Source organism: Thermobia domestica, chromosome 14 (assembly GCF_964235325.1).
Source record: "Thermobia domestica chromosome 14, izTheDome1.hap1.1, whole genome shotgun sequence".
Classification (NCBI taxonomy): domain Eukaryota; kingdom Metazoa; phylum Arthropoda; class Insecta; order Zygentoma; family Lepismatidae; genus Thermobia; species Thermobia domestica.
The window spans coordinates 169,940,720-169,960,739 of record NC_137467.1 but is presented as its reverse complement, the minus strand read 5'-3'; the positions used below and the strand labels follow the sequence as shown (position 1 = coordinate 169,960,739).

The window sequence follows — 20,020 nt, the reverse complement described above, 5'->3', positions numbered from 1 at the left end:
CGATGGTGCCATAAGGGGCACCATCTAGAAGTTCCTGCTTCATATTCTATCTAGGATATACAATAAGGGATGGTACAAAATGCCCTGACACACTCATGCATGAAACCACTGTGGTTAGGGAACCGCGTTCCGCGGACGAAACTGAACCAACTTGCCTTTTCCATTTAAGAGCAATTACCTTTGTTGTTTTGTGCTGGACGATGGTAAGGCCTGTTTCGTCAACGCTGTAAATTTTTGTTGGGTCATAATGCACAATGTCAACCAGTGGTTCGTATATATCAAAAAATGCATTAACCTTTTCTTTAGTAAGCCCCTTAAGTCTAGCAAGACTTGTCGGTTGATGTTTTCCTAGAGTGAGCTTTGGATTGCGAATCATAAAGCCACGAAACCATTTAGCACCAGCTGACTAATCGTTCTTCGGAAATGGATGCGGAATTGATTTCAGCGAGTTGAAAAGCTAAAAGTTTGATATGCTTGGCCATTAAAATAATAATAATAATAAAAACAGATTCCATATCTACACAATACTTCACTAATTCACTTTCCAGATTGTACCCAAGAGTTGGTTTTCGCCCTAACCTAATGGAAACTAGCTTATCTATATCACGGAACATGCCCTGTACAGCCTTATGTGGCATCATTCCAAGGTGAAAAGTGCTATTCGTAATATCGCACCCGTGCGGTATTTGGAACATATGCAGGGTGCGATATTCGGCACAAGTGGGCATGCTAACATGGCACCTACTTCTACCAACACATTTGGTATCCACTTCGCAATATACACTTTACACTGTAACTAGGTAGTTACATATGCCATTTATGCACTAATTATATGATTATATCATATAATTAGTGCATATATTATATATATATATATATATATATATATATATATATATATATATATATATATATATTGACAACCCAGCCACTCAGTGCCTAGTTGGGGATGCAATTTTGAGTGCAACTGGATGCCTTCCACTCACCATCTAGAATGAGTGGGATAAAACTATATGAGCCCTGATGATATATATGAGCCAAAATTACAACAGCTCGTGTTTTTCTTCCACCTGCACACAGCGCGGCGAAACTTCGTCTACTGGAGTAGATACCTCAGCCGATTATAGTACACGTGTTAACACCAGAGTGCAGCACTCCCCGGCCGAAATCCAACGGGGTACAGAATTAGGAAGGGGTGTGATAACCGGCACTTCTCCCCTAATTTTGTTCTAATGTTTAAAAAATTAACACTTCAATTTTAATTAATTAATATGAAACAATGTACCTCACAAAGAGCTTGTATTAAGCACACAAAAATGAGACAAAAAAATACGTTCGACTATACATATATAACAATATTCTCTTTTAAAATGTTTCTATTAATAAATGTAAATGAGTAAAAATTACTTATTTTGTTTTGAACAAGCATTTTTCTCATTTCTGAGTAAGGAAATTTTTAAGAGTGTAGTTTACCATAGGGCTTAGCACTATATTGCCCCAAGCACTTTTTTTCTATTAACATGTATTGCTGTACAAATGTCAAACTGCAACGCTACAAGATTGACTGACAAACGGTAGGATGACATGGCAGAACCTGCTACTTAGAAGCGAATTCATGGTGAAAGGTAAACGCATTTTTTGGTTGATTGAGTAGGCAGATAGTGGAAGCGAAGCGGATGTAGGAGCCAGTGGTTTCAGATCACGATAGAAGCGGTAGACCGAGTGTTAGTGACGAACGTGTGGAAGCTGTTCGTGTTGCTTTAACCCGAAGCCCACGGAAATCCTTGCGTTGCGCATCGCGTGAATTAGACATCCCGAACTCAACTATATTAAAAATTTTACACAAACGCTTGAAATTATACGCATATAAGGTGCAGATCGTTCACGCGTTAACACAAGAAGACCGTCCCCGACGCGCAAGTTTCGCATATGACAACGCACGGGCAACTGATGGAGCACATGTGGAATTCTCTAAGTCAGGTTAAAAAAAAAAAGTTGTCCTATTATTTGGCTTCTATCATTCTTAGTTTTCTTGTTATTAATGTTGTTTCCGGTCAGGGAGAGACTTTGTGTTCACTCTGTATATATATTAAGGATTGTCGGATTACCCTAATTAAGGATTGTCGGGAAATCCATGTCACATACATACACTGAGTGAAAGAAAATGTGTAAGATCATCTACTGTGAGATCGTGTAATGAGGTTATTTAGACCAAATGTGAGTGCAATATGTGCAATAAAGAATATACTGAAAAAATGTAATCTTGAAAGTGGCAAAATGCATATCGAAATAGAAATAAAAATAAAAAATCACGGAAGTGACAGATTTTTTCAAATCTGCATATCTTCCAATCATTTTTATTAATATTCTGTGCATTATTATTATTTTTTTTAAAGAAAAGAAACCGTGCTTAATATCTCAAAAAAGGAAAGGAAACATCACTTGTTTTGAAGTTATGAACATGAAAATTTACTAACATTATGTACCTTCAAAATAATTGTGTGTGTTTCTAAGATATATCGTTCTCAAATAAGTATCAATAAATTGCCTTTTAACGTTATTAAAATATTTAGTATGTAATATTTTGAGTCATGATTGCATTTCAAGTTCGTTCTATTGTGGTAATGGCACGCATTTATGGCACATTGTCAAAAAAAAAAAAAAAAAAAGTATATACATGCGGATATGATACTCCTTATGAAGTTTTTCTTTTCGATACATTTTCTCCTTTCATTAGAGTAACTTACTATATTTGATACTTCAAAATGTTCAATTTGCAAACTTACACTAATAAAATTTGTACAAGAATTATTAAAAAAATACGTTCTGCTGGAGCACTTAACACTAGGAAACTAGCTTAGTCAATGAGTACTATAAAATAACACCGCGTCACACGAATTGGCGTATGGCGTTAGCCATTACGCTCGCAGTGCGCTGTTACTAAACCCTTCAGGGAGGAATCTAATAATCTATAATTGATCTTGTTTGTATTTGTGGACAATTATGAATGATTAGATTCCTCCCTGAAGGGTTTAGTAACAGCGCACTGAAAGCTTATTGGCTAACGCCATACGCCAATTCGGATGGCGTGGAGTAGAGCAATGACACGTTTTAAAATGAAATATACGTAAATTTACACACAAAAGTGTTCGTTATGCTATATCTTCTCACATATACCAAATTGTTAAACTTCATAATAGATTCACTGACCAAAGACAAGCCTTCATTTCATAGAAGAAAAAAACTTTAGTTGTGACGAGACATTATGGAATTTTAGAAGAAACAAATTACACGCAACGTGCGTACATATTATCAAACTATAATTTTTGTTCATATGCTTACCTTTCTTTCATTTTGATTACAAGCTGATACTTCAACGTTCAACGTAAATGCTACTAGAGAAAACTTATTTGTATCTTTCTGGTATTATAAATTAAATTCCATTAATGCTATGTACTTATTCGTAACATATAATTCAACTTTCGATTTTAATAATTATATATATTAAACTATATATACTGATAGAGTATTTTTTCTTTTTTTTTCGTGGAAATGCACCAAAGAACTTGTTATAGAAGAAATCTGCATGTATGTGATTTTTACAGCATTACTTATTTTCTTCTAACTATAACCATATTAGATAATATTTTATGCACGTATGGGTATAGAATATGTAACAACCGCACATATGAATGAAAATATTACGCTTGTTGATGTCTTTCATTAACTACACCCTAACATATAGATGAAAACATTACGCTTCTTTGTATATCCATAAATTACATGCGCACATATAGATGAAAACATTACGCTTCTTTGTATATCCATAAATTACATGCGCACATATAGATGAAAATATTACGCATGTTCGTATTTTGCGTGAACTACACAAACACGCACAAATGAAAGAATGTTCTTCAGCACGTCATTTACCAGTTAGAATCTATCAAACTTTTGAAACAACCTTAAAAAAAAAATACAAACTTCAAAATATTTGAAAGGTCTCCAGTTAATGAAGGGCAAACACTGGAAAAACTTTATCGCTAATATTATTCAGTAATTCATTTCTTAGATAAAGTAAAACAATGGAATGCACTGACAAGAGCCACTGAAAAGTTTCTAACTGCTTCGGCGTTGTTCATTTGCTTCGGGTGGCCATTTTTACGTCATTTGAGTTACACCAATGTAGAACCATGTTTTTTTTAATGAAACGTTTCATTCTATTTTATACAATGTTTCGTACTACTATTACGGATTGTCGTCCGAAAGTTGTGAATCGTTACTTTTTTGATTTTACTCATAATAACTGGGGATCTATAGTAGTTGCAATAACGTAGGGTGGAGGAGGTGAATCAACAAATTGGGGTAATTTTGTAGTTTTGGGATTATCACTGCCATCCGAGTGGAAACCACTAGAATTGTCAGACTCGAAAGATAAATGATTTCGTTTGTCATTTTCATCAACGGTATTTGGAATATTCAGGTAGTCATGCGGTTTGTCAATCATCATTAATGATTGATAACTTGGGTTGAAAAAGCTTGGACTACTAATACCAGAATCCAGTCTAGATCTTCTAAAATCGTCTAGATTCGTTTTCAAACTCAGAGGATTTGTGCCTGCTGTTTCCAAATTTGAAGATTGTCTTTTGATCATTGGTTCGAATTCTGCCGTATCAGCTCCTGCAGTCTCTGGAGATCTCAATTGTGGGGGGCTACGTCGTTCCGGTACATCAAAGATGAATTTATCACCACAATGATTAGGTTTAGGTTTTGCGGGGCTCCTCATACACAAGTAACCAGAGGAATCGGTGAGAGGTTCCTCTTTGCCAATGTTCGGACTGAGATTTTGATAACGAGGAGGTTCAGCGTTTTCACTAGAACACCCTGGTCGTGGACTGTTCATTTGTAGATATCCATCATTGGTTGTATCGGTGCTTGTGCTGGGTAAATTCACATATTCTCGTTGTGGAGTTTGTTTTCGTGTCGCGTTGAGGTAACTAGGTTCACTCATCATAGCTAAGTAATCGCTTCTTTCTTTCATCCACGTGTCGTTCATCTGCAGGTAAGGATCGTTGAGATCAATGTAGTGCTGAAACGAAAAGTACATATACAAATATTAATGGATGAATTCAAACAAACAGAAGACAAATCATTTCTGTAATATATGAAACCAAACCATGAACCAAATAGAGCACAAACCACATTTTTTTTTTTACACAGATGCTTAAGGAAGACCATAACACAAAGTATCCTGAAAAAATCAGAAACAAGAAACTCAGAGACATAACCCTGATCAGAAACCAATTATAGAATAAATGACGAAAAGGAAATGCTAATGGACTGGAAACACTAAGTTAATAGCATGACTGACTACAGAAACATGCATTGAACCGAAGCCTCAGAGTACACGACGGAAAGAACACCTTATAGGTACACGGTGAAGGACAATTGAGCGAGAGTTAACGTAACAGGTAAAGACTTGGAATACTAAGAGTCAGGTGAAGAGCAGAAGATAGAAATATCGCACTGAGGCCCTATGCTCCATAGGGAGCGAAAGGATATAAATAAATATATCAAGTTGTCCAGAAAAGATACAACTATCATTAAAAGTAATAAATTAAGCTGTACACTCAAGTTTAAAACAGAAAACTCAATTAACGCTTAAATTTTATACATCACTTCTTTTACTTCTAATTTCTGAGAAACGATCCACGCTTTCGGCTCTTTTTCCTAAAGATCTAGTTACAAATAACAAAGGTACTTGTACAGACGTTATTATACAAAGGTAGCGGACTCTGAATAAGGCCAAAACAAAAACACTTAGTCCTGTGTAAAGGCGGTGTCAAGTGGTGTTTCGCAAATAGGTCAGGCAATAAGAAATGAAATGAAATTTTTCAGTTTTGTGTGTCACAGCTATACTCTGTACGCTAAAAGGGACAGATAATTAGTGAAAATGAATGATTAATGGCAAGAAACGAGAAGACCAAGAAAATCCACGGACATGTTGTTCACCACAAACTCACATGGCCGGAATCGAGTCAGAGATCCCTAGCCCCCGAGGTGAGCACTCTACCACTGAACCACCAAGCCATTCCGAGAGGTCAGGCTGTGTATTATGGGGCAACAAAAATAACCTGAATTTGCTACTTCATTTGCCAAACAAAAGAGAACAGGGCCTGACCTTACCACTTCAAAGAGTATCACATTAGAACTTGGTGAGCAACGCTTCAGCTAAACCACAGGACTAAGTTTCTAAATTTCTCTTTGTCTATGAGTTCGTTCTCTGCATATCCTGAAGATTTTAGTGCTTTTATTTCTACTTACACCCTCAAGTGACAAAGACCTTAAATATGTTTATTGTTATTGCTTCTACTCCTATTTATATGCTGAACGACAAAGGCACTGAATGTTTCTTCTTTTACTTCTATTTATATCCTCAGCGACAACTCCACTAAATGTTTTAATTGCCTTTACTATTATTTATATCCTAACAGCAAGGTTTCTAAAGATTTTATTACTTTTACATCTATTTATATCTTCAGTGACAATGCCTCTAAATGTTTTTATTGCTTTAACTTCTATTTATATCCTAATGACAAACGTACTAAAGATTTTATTATTTTTACTTCTATTTATAACCTAACAACAAACGTACTGACGATTTTATTATTTTTACTTCTATTTATATTCTAATGACAAACTTACTATAGATTTTATTATTTTTACTTCTATTTATATTCTAATGACAAACGTACTAAAGATTTTATTATTTTTACTTCTATTTACATCCTCAGTGACAACTCCTCTAAATGTTTTTATTCCTTTTACTTCTATTTATATCCTAATGACAAACCTACTATAGATTTTATTATTTTTACTTCTATTTATATTCTAATGACAAACCTACTATAGATTTTATTATTTTTACTTCTATTTATATTCTAATGACAAACGTACTAAAGATTTTATTATTTTTGCTTCTATTTATAACCTATTGACAAACGTACTAAAGTTGAGTTGATTTTGAATTTAACGTCCCTTTCAGCAGTGAGGCTATATGAGACGGGGCCTACTGATTAACGTGGAATCCGAACCACATGAGTTCCCGCCGAGTCGCTTAGAAACGTACTAAAGATTTCATTACTTTTGCTCCTATTTATAACCTAATGACAAACGTACTAAAGATTTTTTTTTTACTTTTACTTCTATTATATCCTAATGACAAACGTACTAAAGATTTTATTACTTTTACTTCTATTTATATCCTCAGAGATAAAGGCTTTAATTTTTTTTTAATTGTGTTTACTAATCCTGAAACTATTCTATCATTTTTAAACTATACTGCTGACTATATCTGTGAAAGTAGTAATCATAACTTAAATAAGAAGTATTTCATTTACCTTTCTAACACTGTCTTCCAACATGTCTCCCAATCTTTCAGCTAACTCTGAAAACGTTGGTCTTCTGCTTGGTTGAGATCTCCAGCATTCATTCATTAGTCGATATCTGGAAAAATATATATATATTTTTTAGAGAATGTAAATCAAATAATTTACATATATGTTGTATGAAAAATAAATTATTTTATTTATTTACAAAATCATTTATCCATTATTTATTTATTTATTTATTTATTATCTACAACCAAAAGATATTTTAATGTTAAGAAAGAGCTCGATCACTACCGGAGCTTCAATTCGGTCCAACTGGTGGGCACACACCATCATGAAAGTAAGTCGCTTCCCACCACACTATTTCGCCTTCAAGGTGGAATACAGGACCATGTCACCGATCCCTGTATTTGAACTTTGATTGTGTACATTATTTGAAAAGTTAAAGTCAGAAAGTTTAATAATTGGGTTTGTTGTTGTTGGAGAAAAACTCTTTGATGTTGAATTCATTATCAGTACAGGGCGATTTTAAAAAAAAGAAGAAAAAAACGGGAAATTTTGAAAATTAAATAATTTCGTGAAAACAATTTTTAAAGAATATTTATCTCATTTAATAGTAAAAATAATTCCATTTTAGAATACATACAGTATAATTTTAGTAACCGGTGACCACTGGCTAACTGGCAACTGGTTTGGCCAGTGGCCACTGGTTACTATTTGGTACCAAACTGTTCATCATCCTCTTAGGTATTGACCAACACCAATGTCATCTATGTATGGCTCACAGTTCCCGAGATATGGTTCCTTAAATCTCCTGAAATCGGAACTTTTTTTGGCCAATATATCGGGAACGTACGTCATAGAGAGATGATATTGATGTTGATTAATACCTAAGAGGACGAAGATGATGGTGATCACTTTGATACCAAATAGTAACCGGTGGTCATTGGCCAAATCAGTGATCAGTTAGCCAGTGGTCAACGGTTACTAAAATTGTAGTGTATGTATTCTAAAATGGCATTATTTTTACTATTAAATGAGGTATTTTTTTTTGAAAAAATTAATGACATTTAATCAAAAAATTTTTTTTTGAATCACCCTGTATTTGTGACTTCCACCATCTTCAATAATGTACACACAAAAAATACGAGATAACACTTTGGGACGTGAGATGATTTCCCAGCAAAGAACCTTCATCCGCTAACGATGACAAGCAAAATCTGCTAAAAGTGTTCGGGAAAATTACTGAAACGCAAAAAATTGTAAATTAAAAATAATAATTATTATTATTATAGCTATAAATATGTGTCAATTTCTATTACTATACAAGCTTAATTTAAATCAGTTACCTCATGTTGTAAGCGTCGATGGATCACCGATGGGCAACTAGCCACATCTCGCCAAAAATTGGCGGTCCCGCAGCGACGATGCGCGGTAATCCCACTTCTCCCGTTTTGAAAATTATACCACTAGTGGCAAAGATGCGACTAAACGCCAATGAACCATAAAATTACTCTCTCAAAATATGTTAAATCGCCTATATGCGTAATTTGTTTACATTAAGGTGAGACTATAAAACACTAGAAAAAAGTATCTCGAGGCGGGTGCGAACCACCAACCTTATAATTATTAGGCGCATGTTCTTCCGACTTCGCCACGAAGGCGATGAAAAAACTTCGCTTCTAGAGGGATAAATCGTCGAAGTCGTTTTAATTTGGCCAATCAAAGTGCTCCTTTAACCGTATATATTCTACGATAACCGTTTGGGATCAGGTGAAATGCGTTCGCCATGTAATTTTATAACAAAATGACGCGCGTCTACTTATTTTATTTCATAGTTCTTCCATATTCACTTTCTAATGATCAATAACAGCTGTCATCTAAATTCATACAACTATACGCACTCATCAAGATTTTTCAGTTCATGTTGTATAAGCGAGGTTTCTCTTGATTCCGGAGTTCACTTTAGAAACAATTCGTCAGGAAAAAATTATATATATAGCCGCATGCACAGGACTGTCGATAGTTCATGTTGGTTCCTTCGCGATTCTCCGCGTCGAATCGAAGCAGCGCGGACCAAAATGAAGTCCTCGCTGCTATGTGATGGTAACTTCAACACCCAAACTCTAGATATCTGTTTCGACTCGATGAAACCCTGCCGCCAGTGGCACACTAGCGAAAATCCTTCGACGCGTCATTATATCGATGTTCGACATTTACCGGCAAGTGGGCCACTAGATGTTGGCGATGTTTACGACATGGGGTACAGTACCAACTGTAAGACAAAGAAATATTTCTTGTGAGCAATTTATATCCTATATATCATCTTATTTACGAGTTGCTTCTGTGTGGGTTGGCAAAGTTGTCGTTGTAGTAAAAATCATGGTTTCGAAGTAATGCATTACTCATGGGATAGTTTAGAAAATTACCCAAATTGTTTTAACCTTAAACTTTCCTCTCAAAAAATATATATATTTGGATTCTTCGATAGTCAACGAATCACGAAAGTGCGAAATACGTAGAAAAGAAAGAAGCTGTGTACAAAACTATTCCTTAAAAAAATTCTACGTATAAAAAGTACTTACATATCATCAGTCGCACATTTTGGCTTCTCCATCCTGTAGCCACTCAGAAGTTTGTTGTAGAACAACTCATTGGCGTCCATCCCTAAAGAAGCGGTAAATAAAATTACACAAAAACTCAGATATTATTGTATATTCTAAAAGTTTGCAATGGTGTCTCTTGAGGGAAGTAGTGTCGGTGAGTTGGTATTTTTTTTCGCTACAAGTTATCAAATTAAATTTTATTTATGTAAAAACATAACTTTTGTATACAACAATTAGGACTTTCGATAAGTTTCCTTCCCATAGCTCTTAACAACATTTTTTTTTATCGATGTGACTTCCCTCAAAGCCGCCACTGGTTTACAACAACGGAAAGACAAGAAATGAGAAGAAATAGTCTTTAAAAAATTAAAGGTTGTAGAAGAAACTGTTATTTTTATTGATTACTCTCCTGGACGACGATTCCTGTCGTAACTAATCCAATAATTCGTCCCCCACTATTCGTATATGGCTTATAGGATATTCTGTTGTAATATACATATGATAATATGGAACTATTTACATTTTAGCAAGACTAAATTAAAAACAAAAATAGGACTGTGAAATTGCAAGACCAGAAAAATAAGAGTATCTTGCATAAATATTGCAGTATTAACTTTTTTTCAATCATTACTAGAACATTTTGTCAGTACCAGTAGGCGTGTTGTATAACACAGCGGATACTCTGCTAATTCAAGATAAGAAGCATCGAATAGCCGTGAATGAACAAGCACCTTAAGCCTTAAATATTAACGTTGACAAGTTGGCTCAGAACTAAAATGACATAATGCCCACATTGTAATGTACACGAAAACCAGTGTGCAAAGTGAAAAGTAAAAATTAACATTAAAAAATAACATATGATACAAAGGCCGTTACAAGAAATAAACAAATATCTGAATGACTTACACTAAAAATACAAATCGCTGAGCAAAGCAACGTTTATTTGTAAAATAATAAATGTGTGACAGTTTTGCCAACTAACTGAACATATTGGCTTCATCACAGAGTGTCTGATAAAGCCAATATGTTCAGTTAGTTGGCGAAACTGTCACACATTTATTATTTTACAAATGAACATATTGGCTTCATCAGACACACTGTGATAAAGCCAATATGTTCAGTTAGTTGGCGAAATTGTCACACATTTATTATTTTACAAATAAACGTTGCTTTATTTTTACAAATAAACATATTGGCTTCATCAGACACTCTGTGATAAAGCCAATATGTAGTTAGTTGGCGAAACTGTCACACATTTATTATTTTACAAATAAACGTTGCTTTATTTTGCAAATAAACATATTGGCTTCATCAAACACTCTGTGATAAAGCCAATATGTTCAGTTAGTTGGCGAAGCTGTTACACATTTATTATTTTACAAATAAACGTTGCTTTATTTTGCAAATAAACATATTGGCTTCATCCGACACTCTGTGATAAAGCCAATATGTTCAGTTAGTTGGCGGAAACTGTCACACATTTATTATTTTACAAATAAACATTGCTTTGCTCAGCGATTTCTATTTTTAGTGTAAGTTATTCAATATAGCAAAGCAAATATCTGAAATCCGGGAGTTTGTTATTCACTTTCTTCACAGGACTTACACAAGCAGACAAAGATGATCTTTCAGGAGTACCATCCTGCAAAAAGTAACATACGGTTGCAAACGAGCGAGCTGAAATATTAAACTAAAATGGATGCGAAGATAAGCTTTATTACTTTATTAGTCCCTTTTTCATACACTATCATGTTAAGAAGGAATGTTACACTAATTTATGATAATAATATTACTTATATTTACCTCTAAGTGATAAAAACACCGTGGAAACGCATTAAACGTCTTTCAAATCTCACACGAACTCATTGAGATAACTAACCTGGATAAGGAGTTTGTCCAAGTGAAAAAAATTCCCACAAAACAACTCCGAAAGACCAAACATCAGATTGTGTGGAGAATACCCGATCTCTTATGGATTCAATAGCCATCCATTTAATTGGTAAAGGACCCTGAAATGAAAACAAAGTCAATTAAGATCACCTATCATGTATTAACCACGCGCACTTTATTTATATTTACTGTGACTTTAATAATTTAAAATATATTGTAAATGTATATAGAGTTCTACCGAGATATTGGTTACGTACCAGTATTACATGTAACTGTTCTTGCTGGGTCTTGATATACATATACAATATATGTTAAATTAATAACGATCTACCTCTGTATTGTTTACATATATGCCTACACTAACTCACTCACTCGACGGCAAAGCTCAAAAACTGTTAGGCGCAGAACTTTTTTTTAAAATTTTGTAACAATATTCCCTTTGCACCCTAGGCCGTAGATAAGATGGGATTTTGTAAAATGCGATCCCTAAAGGAAGAAAAGGGGATTAATTTTTTTCCATTCTCGACATCTCTGAAACTATTACGCGTAGAAACTTAAAATTTTGTATAAATATTCTAAAAGGCTGATAATAAAGTAGAACTTTACGAAATGTGAAATTGTAGGACTTGGCTACATTTGCAGTTGAATAATCTGTGGCGACACAGATGATGAAGGTGTATGAAAGAGTGTAGTTGATGCCTCGTTGTAGCCCAGAAGAAATAAATATAAACTTATTAAAATATATATTATAGTGTCTAACAAATCTCTTAATTTAAGCATATGGATTTACAACTGTTTTAATGCTAATATTTCATAACATAAATGGTGCTAAGCGGGTACGTATCTTCAGTAAAACCAAACTTGCATCAGCAAGTATTTCGAAACCAAAACAAAAACAGTGATGTATCTTTCAGATATTTCCCATAACCCTTATTCTTCCCGTGCGTAGAAGCATTCTGTTAGTAGCATATAAACAAACACTGCTATTAGTTATTTTCAGTAATCTATTGCAGTATAAGGAACGATAGGTATAATATGTATTTTCTATAAATCTTAATAAAATTTTAGTAAGCAATATCATTGTATTACTGTAAATTACACACCTAAAGAGTATACACATGATGATATCACATGATAGAAGACCTAAGCGTATCTGACTAAATGCACTACATATAAGAAGAATTATGCTTAAACATGCCGAATTCCAAATATGGACTTAAGAAAGAAAAAAACTTTAATTGTGAAAACATGTATAATATAGATAGACTATTTGAAAGTATGTCTAAAAGAACTATAGGTCTTTCTTCTTTACTAAAAGCCATCATTAAAGTGTGAATACATACGTTAAATTTACATTTTCTAACGAAGACCAAAATTACCCAAGCAACATACAAAACCGCATATACAGTATACATTGTGAGCATGACCTACGGAATATTTACTCTTTGAGAAATAAATAGCTTAAAATTCAATTACGTTTATTACATGGTATTTATTTATTTATCATTCATTCATTCATTCAACACAACAGGTTGTAAGCTCAGTTACAGTATTGTTTCTTAGAAATACATTTACCCACAGTTATATGTAAATTTAACAAGCTTATACATTTGAACATTTTCATTATCACATATATTTTTATGCCTGTTCTTATATACTGTCTCCGATATTCCAAAAATATCTATAGCAGATATCCTTTCAATTGCATTGTAGGAAGCACTCATTCTCCATATAGGAGACTTAGCAAGGATATTTGTTCTTGCCTTTTTGCAGTAAAATGTACTGCTATTTCCTACGGGGTTCTAACTGACGGGACATGCAATTGAACCTTCGAAGTAAGATTGGGACAGTCAATTTTACCATGTTGTTATTTGTATAAAATTAAAAGATCCATATGTTCTCGCCGTTGTATCAAAGTGTTCATATTGAAGTTTTGTACTATTTCTGAATATGTTTTATATTTTGGATACATGCCAGTTTTTCTATAACCAAGTAATATTAAGAATTTTGATTGTATCCTTTCAATCATATCGATGTGTTTTAGTGTTTTCGGTGACAAAGACAGAGTCGCATATTCTAATTGCGATCTCACAAAATATTCATACGTATGGTTGTTCCATACATATAATGGGAAAAATCTTAAAAAAAAAAAGTTTCCCTTAAATCTTCAAATATTGATTCAGGATCTTAGTCATAAATACGCTATTAACCTGTACGAACTATAATTATTTTATTTAACTTTAACTGTATGCACTAAGATATTACAATAAGGCTAATTAGATGTATACTCACATTTCCTTTTCTCATGTAATTATCAGACTTGTACATATCTTTGGCTAATCCAAAATCACATATTTTTACTACATTGTCATCAGCTAACAATATATTTCTTGCTGCAAGATCTCCATGCAAAACCTTGGGAAAAAGAAATTAACATTTTAAAGTAAAAATGTATTTGACATTACATAAACATAACACTTCAATACATTAGTAACATTACACTAAAATTTAGAGGAAGTAAAAATTCATTTTCAGGTTTATCCAAATGTATCATACCGTATCATATGATCTTTTACTTACTGAAAATTCACTTGTACCACTGACAGGCAATACTTGAAATTTTCTACATTAAAGTCATAGAATCAAAATTGAATATAGCTACAGGAAAGACACATAGATACATAAACAAGAATTGGATTTAGTTATTGAATATTTCACCTTGATCCTAGACAGTGGATAAGAAAAATGAAATGAAATCTTTAAGTTTTACGTCCCACGGTTATGCCGGCTAGGCTAAAGAAGACGGTGATGAGAAATGAATGCAATGGTGGAATGAAGAAAGCGGGAGGAAACGGGAGAACCAACCCTGAGAAAGCCCACGCACACAGTGTTTATCCACCACAAAGTGCACTTGGCCCGAGCTGGCATCGAATCAAGAACCTCATGCACCAGAGGTGAATGCTCTACCAATGAATCACCACGGCCTTAGTACTTAGAATAGTACAAATTGTAACAATAAAATATGAACTATTAGGAAATTTGTTGAAGTTCTTGAAAATGAACGAAAAACTATGTATTTTTACTAAATTGATTCTGTATAAACTATTATCTTTTATTTTATAAATATTCTAATATAAAAGGTAAAAAAATATATCACGTTTAATAGCGAATGAGGGAGGGGTACTTCTACAATTTGACAATAAAGATTTTGTTTTGAAGATATTAAATATCTTTTGATATTTGCCTTTTTCTCTGATACTGCAATATTAACACGTGCAACAATACCTTTAAATAATAATAATAATAATAATAATAATAATAATAATAATAATAATAATAATAATAATAATAATAATAATAATAATAATAATAATAATAGTAGTAGTAGTAGTAGTAGTAGTCTTCGTAGTCTTTATGCTAATATAATTAAATTAATATAATTTAAAAGATGGCTACTTGCTGTGAAGTTTATCATTCTTTTTCAGCATCTTGGCTACCTCCCGACAGCTTAACATGGGATCCGAACTACATGAATTTCGACCGAGAGTCAAAGCTGGGAACTCGAGCAAAAGGTATGAATGCTAATCTCACAGCTACGGAAAAGTTTGCATTTTAAGATTTATTTATTCATTTGTGTACTGGGGATCAAAACTTCATATTCTAGGCTAAGTTCATACAATTGTTATAGACTATAACATACTTAGATAAATTTGTTCTTTATAGTATAATAATTAATTATGACTTATTGACTCCTCTCAGCCTATTTCTTTGAAGACCATGTTATTCCACTCTTATTTTAGTCTTCTTATTACTGTGTTATGTAGTGAATATAATTTTAACTTTTACCTTATCACCTTTTATATTGATATTTCTTCAAGTGTCCCTTTTACTAACATTTTAATATATACTTTGCGTTACGCAACGTCTCTATATCTCATTATTTTATTATCTCCCTTGAAATTGTTTATTGAGATTGGCTTGGCTTGGCTAATTCATCATCCAGTTAAATGGAATAAAACACACATGATTCTTTGTTCTTTACACTTTTTCTATTTCTTCTCCCACGTTCAAACGATGAACTATTGGGTTGTTTTCAAACAATACATTATTGTGTACTTTTCAGACAAATTTTACCATTGTGTTTCTTTGGGACGATCAATTATTGTATTTCTTTCAGGCGATGAATTATTGCTTCTTTCAAGCGATGAACTAATGTTTCTCTCAGGCGATGAACTATTGTTTCTCTCAGGCGATGAACTATTGTGTTTCTTTCAGGCGATAGATTATTGTTATCTTTTCAGACGATTTAACTATTGTGTTTCTTTGAGACGATCAATTATTTTATTTCTTTCAGACGATGAATTATTGTGTTTCTTTCTAATGATAAATTATTGTCCCTTTAAGAAGAAGAATTATTGTGTTTCTTTCTGATGATAAACTACTGTTCCTTTCAGACGATGAATTATTGTGTTTCTATTTGACGATAAATTATTCCTTCTGATGACTGATTACTTCCTTCGGATGATAGATTATTGTCTTCCTTTTAAATGATGAATTACTGTGTTCCTTTCTGATGATAAATTATTGTCCCTTTCAGACGATGAATTATTGTGTTTCTTTCTAATGATAAATTATTGTTCCTTTAAGAAGATGAATCATTGTATTTCTTTCTTATGATAAATTATTGTCCCTTTAAGAAGAAGAATTATTGTGTTTCTTTCTGATGATAAACTACTGTTCCTTTCAGACGATGAATTATTGTGCTTAGATCTGATGAATTATTGTGTTTCTCTTTGACAATATATTATTGTTCCTTTTAGAAGATGAATTATTTTAATTTCTTTCAGACCATGAATTATTGTTCCTTTCAGACGATAAACTATTGTGTTTCTTTTACACGATGAACTATTGTTTTTTTCATACGATGAATTATTGTTTCTTTCATATGAAGAATTACTGAATTTCTTTCAGACGATGGATTATTGTGTTTCTACTACATTTCATTATCTACTACGTTTTTTTGCCGAGTCATTATAAGTTTATACAGTGTCTATTTTACTGAACTGTAAGGGAAAAAACCTCTAATTGCAATTGTGTCAATTCGATTGTCTATGAACAGATGAATTTTACTATTTTACTCTCACGTCCGATAAAATTTTGCAATTTGATATACTTGGAACTTCGTAACAAACTAATTTACCTTCCGTGAAGCCAAATAATCCATTCCTCTGGCCACTTGAAATGCCCAACATAAGAGATCTCTCGTGCAGATTGGACGAATATCAGTGCCTCTGTAGTCTCCTCGGTAATTGGTTCTCCAATCGGGTTGAGTTACACCTTGGCCACTGTTTCCACTATCCTCTCCTGGGGAAAAACAAACAAGTAATATAGAGGAAATATTAATACCCACTGGGATAATTTTCTTAATTAAATGGTATGACTAACCTTACAGTGCTAATGTATTTATTCTAGTAAGAATATTTTCGCAAACCGATGCTCCTTTTATCATCAATCGCTCGAAATATGAAAAACAGTGAATAGAGTAAACTCACATGTTTATGGAACTTAATTAACATTAAATAATATGTGAATTATGATATGTTGACTCTAACAAGGTCAGAAATTTACTTCTGTCTTTAAGGTTATTTTTAAATATATGACCCGTATATTATATGACATGTTTGCTTTGAAATACGTAAGACGGTTTAGTATATACTTATGGAGAGTTAAATGCATACAAATAAAATATTTTTAAAATCTAAAAATGATACTAAAGAAGAGGAAAAAAACATTTCTTATGTTTCTTATAGGTCAGAGAAATTCAGGTAAATATTTTATCTTCCTATAATAACCTCACCCTTCAAAAGATCATACCAGAAAATTATTAAAAGTGGTTGTTTAATTTTATTTAAACTAATGCATGTAAACTATCTTTTTGTAACTCAAATACGAACAATCAGGAAACAGTTGAACTTCAATCAGACAGTTTCCGTGTGCGCTAACATCTTTGTCGATAATTTCTAAATGTTGCTAAGCCGGATGCATAAGGACCTCCCCAGGCAATTCATTTTAGCAACATACAGAAGTAATCGAGAAATGTATTAGTAAATACTGCAACTATCTGATTGAAGTTTAAATATATCGTGACAGAAGGTAAGACTTTTCATATTTGAGTTATTCACTCCGTATTCTATAGCATCATGATGTAGTTAAAACTTCAATCGGACAATTTTGGTGTGCGCTAACACCTTTGTTGATAATTTCTAATGGTTGCTAAACCGGATGCATAAGGACTTTCCTATATGATCCAATTTACCAACATATAGTCATCGACTAAAGTGTAAGCATACACTGAAACTGTCTGATTGAAGTTCAAATATTACACCGTGACACAAGGTAAGACTTTTCATGCTTGAGTTATTCATTGTGTATTCTATAGCATCATAGTGTAGTTAAAACTTCAGACAGTTTCAGTGTGCTTTAACACCTTTATTGATGACTTCTAAATGTTGGTAAAATAGATCATCTAGAAAGGTCCTTTTGCATCCGTTTAACAAATTTAAGAGTTATTGACGAAGGTGTTAGTGCACACCAAAACTGTCTGATTGAACACCTTCATTGATAACTTTTAAATGTTGCTAAACTGGATGCATACGGACCATCCCAGATAATCTAGTTTACGACAAAGGTGTTAAAGCACACTGAAACTGTCTGATTGAATTTCGTGATACGAAATAAGACTATTCATATTGGAATTACTCAGTATGTATCAGCAATTATTTTTTTTGAAACATTTGCAGAGAAGAAGTTAAGCGGGAATTTACCTGACGGTGACAACGAGACGACGCTCATGTCTGTGTTGACAAACTCTACTGCTCCGCTCCCGGAATTGGCGTTTGCTCTGTAGTCAACAATGGGTTCTGCACTCCGCCCACTGGACGAGCCACTGGAGAAGGCAAGGGCCGTATAGTTTATCCTGATAATCAATCAATCAAGAAAAGCACCAAGTTAGTATAGGGTTAGACAATCCGTCACCAAGCAAAGGCATTCATATTTCCATACAAAAACATGCATTAAAAAAAAAAAAAAAACATATTTTAGTTATTAATAAGGCATCTAGTTAATTTTGTTTATTCATTAAATAGTAAAGTATAGATCTGGAAAATAACTTAGCAGGACAAGTGCAACAACCAATTTTCATGTAATGCAAAGTTAACATTTTATTTTGCTTAAATACGTGTTAGCTATCGCATTTAAAATGCAAAGTTAAACTGAAAAACACATCAAACATGTTTACGTAATCAAAGTTCCGTCTAAATGAGATTTCTCAAAGTTCAGATCTAGTTGAATCATCATCTCACACGCAAAAACTATAGACCAATTTTTGAGCTAAAGTTTATACAAACATCCCAAACAAGCTCCAAGTAAAAAAAAATATCCTAAATTTTAAATGCCACTAAGGATGCAGACAGAAAGAAGAGACAGTAAGTTCTCATTGAAGTTTACTAAGTGCAGTTAATTAAAATTACAACTTCGCTCATATTCGAGGCATTATTACAAAGTAAGCAGACACTTCTTGGAGTAAGCTATTTATTTATTTATACATGTTTCTGAGCATTACCGGGATCTATGACCTAAAGCTCGTCGGGTATAAAGAATGATGTCCCTCGGCGAGCACATTATCCGGAAAGTGGGGAAGGAAGGAAGCAGCCTGGGACCTATATGTTGTGTACCATCCCGAGATTTGCCTGGTATGAATGAGGGAAAACCAAGAAAAGCTTCACTCGGGATGGCTGACCGACCTGAAAAAGCTGGCACTTTTTCAACCCAGTGTTTCCAGCCGGGAACCGAACCTGGGGTCACTCGCAAGAGCGCTAACGACTACGCTACAATAGCCCTGGAATAAGCTAGGACAAGCTACCTCATAATATGTATTATTATTGTCAAGATACCATACAATGATTTTGGAAATATTTTAATATATTACAAGTTGATTCATATTGAAGGGAGTTAATCTAAAAAGATTTCACTATGCAGCAATCATCTATATATTAAAATGCTACGTTCATGTGTTTGTCTCAAAAGAAAAGTTTATGTTTGTCTCCAATCCTTTCGACAATGAGATCTCGAAAA

The 20,020-nt window shown here is 33.4% G+C and overlaps 1 protein-coding gene across 2 annotated transcripts in view; it reads right to left on the bottom strand.

The window, feature by feature from the left end:
- Positions 1 to 1,428: 1,428 nt before the first annotated feature.
- Positions 1,429 to 20,020, bottom strand: part of LOC145670459 (vascular endothelial growth factor receptor 1-like) — a 246,967-nt gene continuing 228,375 nt past the window's right edge. For both annotated transcript variants that reach the window (XM_081739167.1, XM_081739166.1), the window contains exons 19-25: positions 18,712 to 18,863; positions 17,088 to 17,251; positions 14,180 to 14,302; positions 11,877 to 12,006; positions 9,977 to 10,058; positions 7,401 to 7,506; positions 1,429 to 5,089 (exon numbers count right to left, since the gene is read on the bottom strand). In XM_081739167.1, the coding sequence (XP_081595293.1) occupies positions 4,298 to 5,089; positions 7,401 to 7,506; positions 9,977 to 10,058; positions 11,877 to 12,006; positions 14,180 to 14,302; positions 17,088 to 17,251; positions 18,712 to 18,863 (1,549 nt within the window). In that variant the 3' untranslated portion in view covers positions 1,429 to 4,297. The remainder of the gene's footprint in view (positions 5,090 to 7,400; positions 7,507 to 9,976; positions 10,059 to 11,876; positions 12,007 to 14,179; positions 14,303 to 17,087; positions 17,252 to 18,711; positions 18,864 to 20,020) is intronic.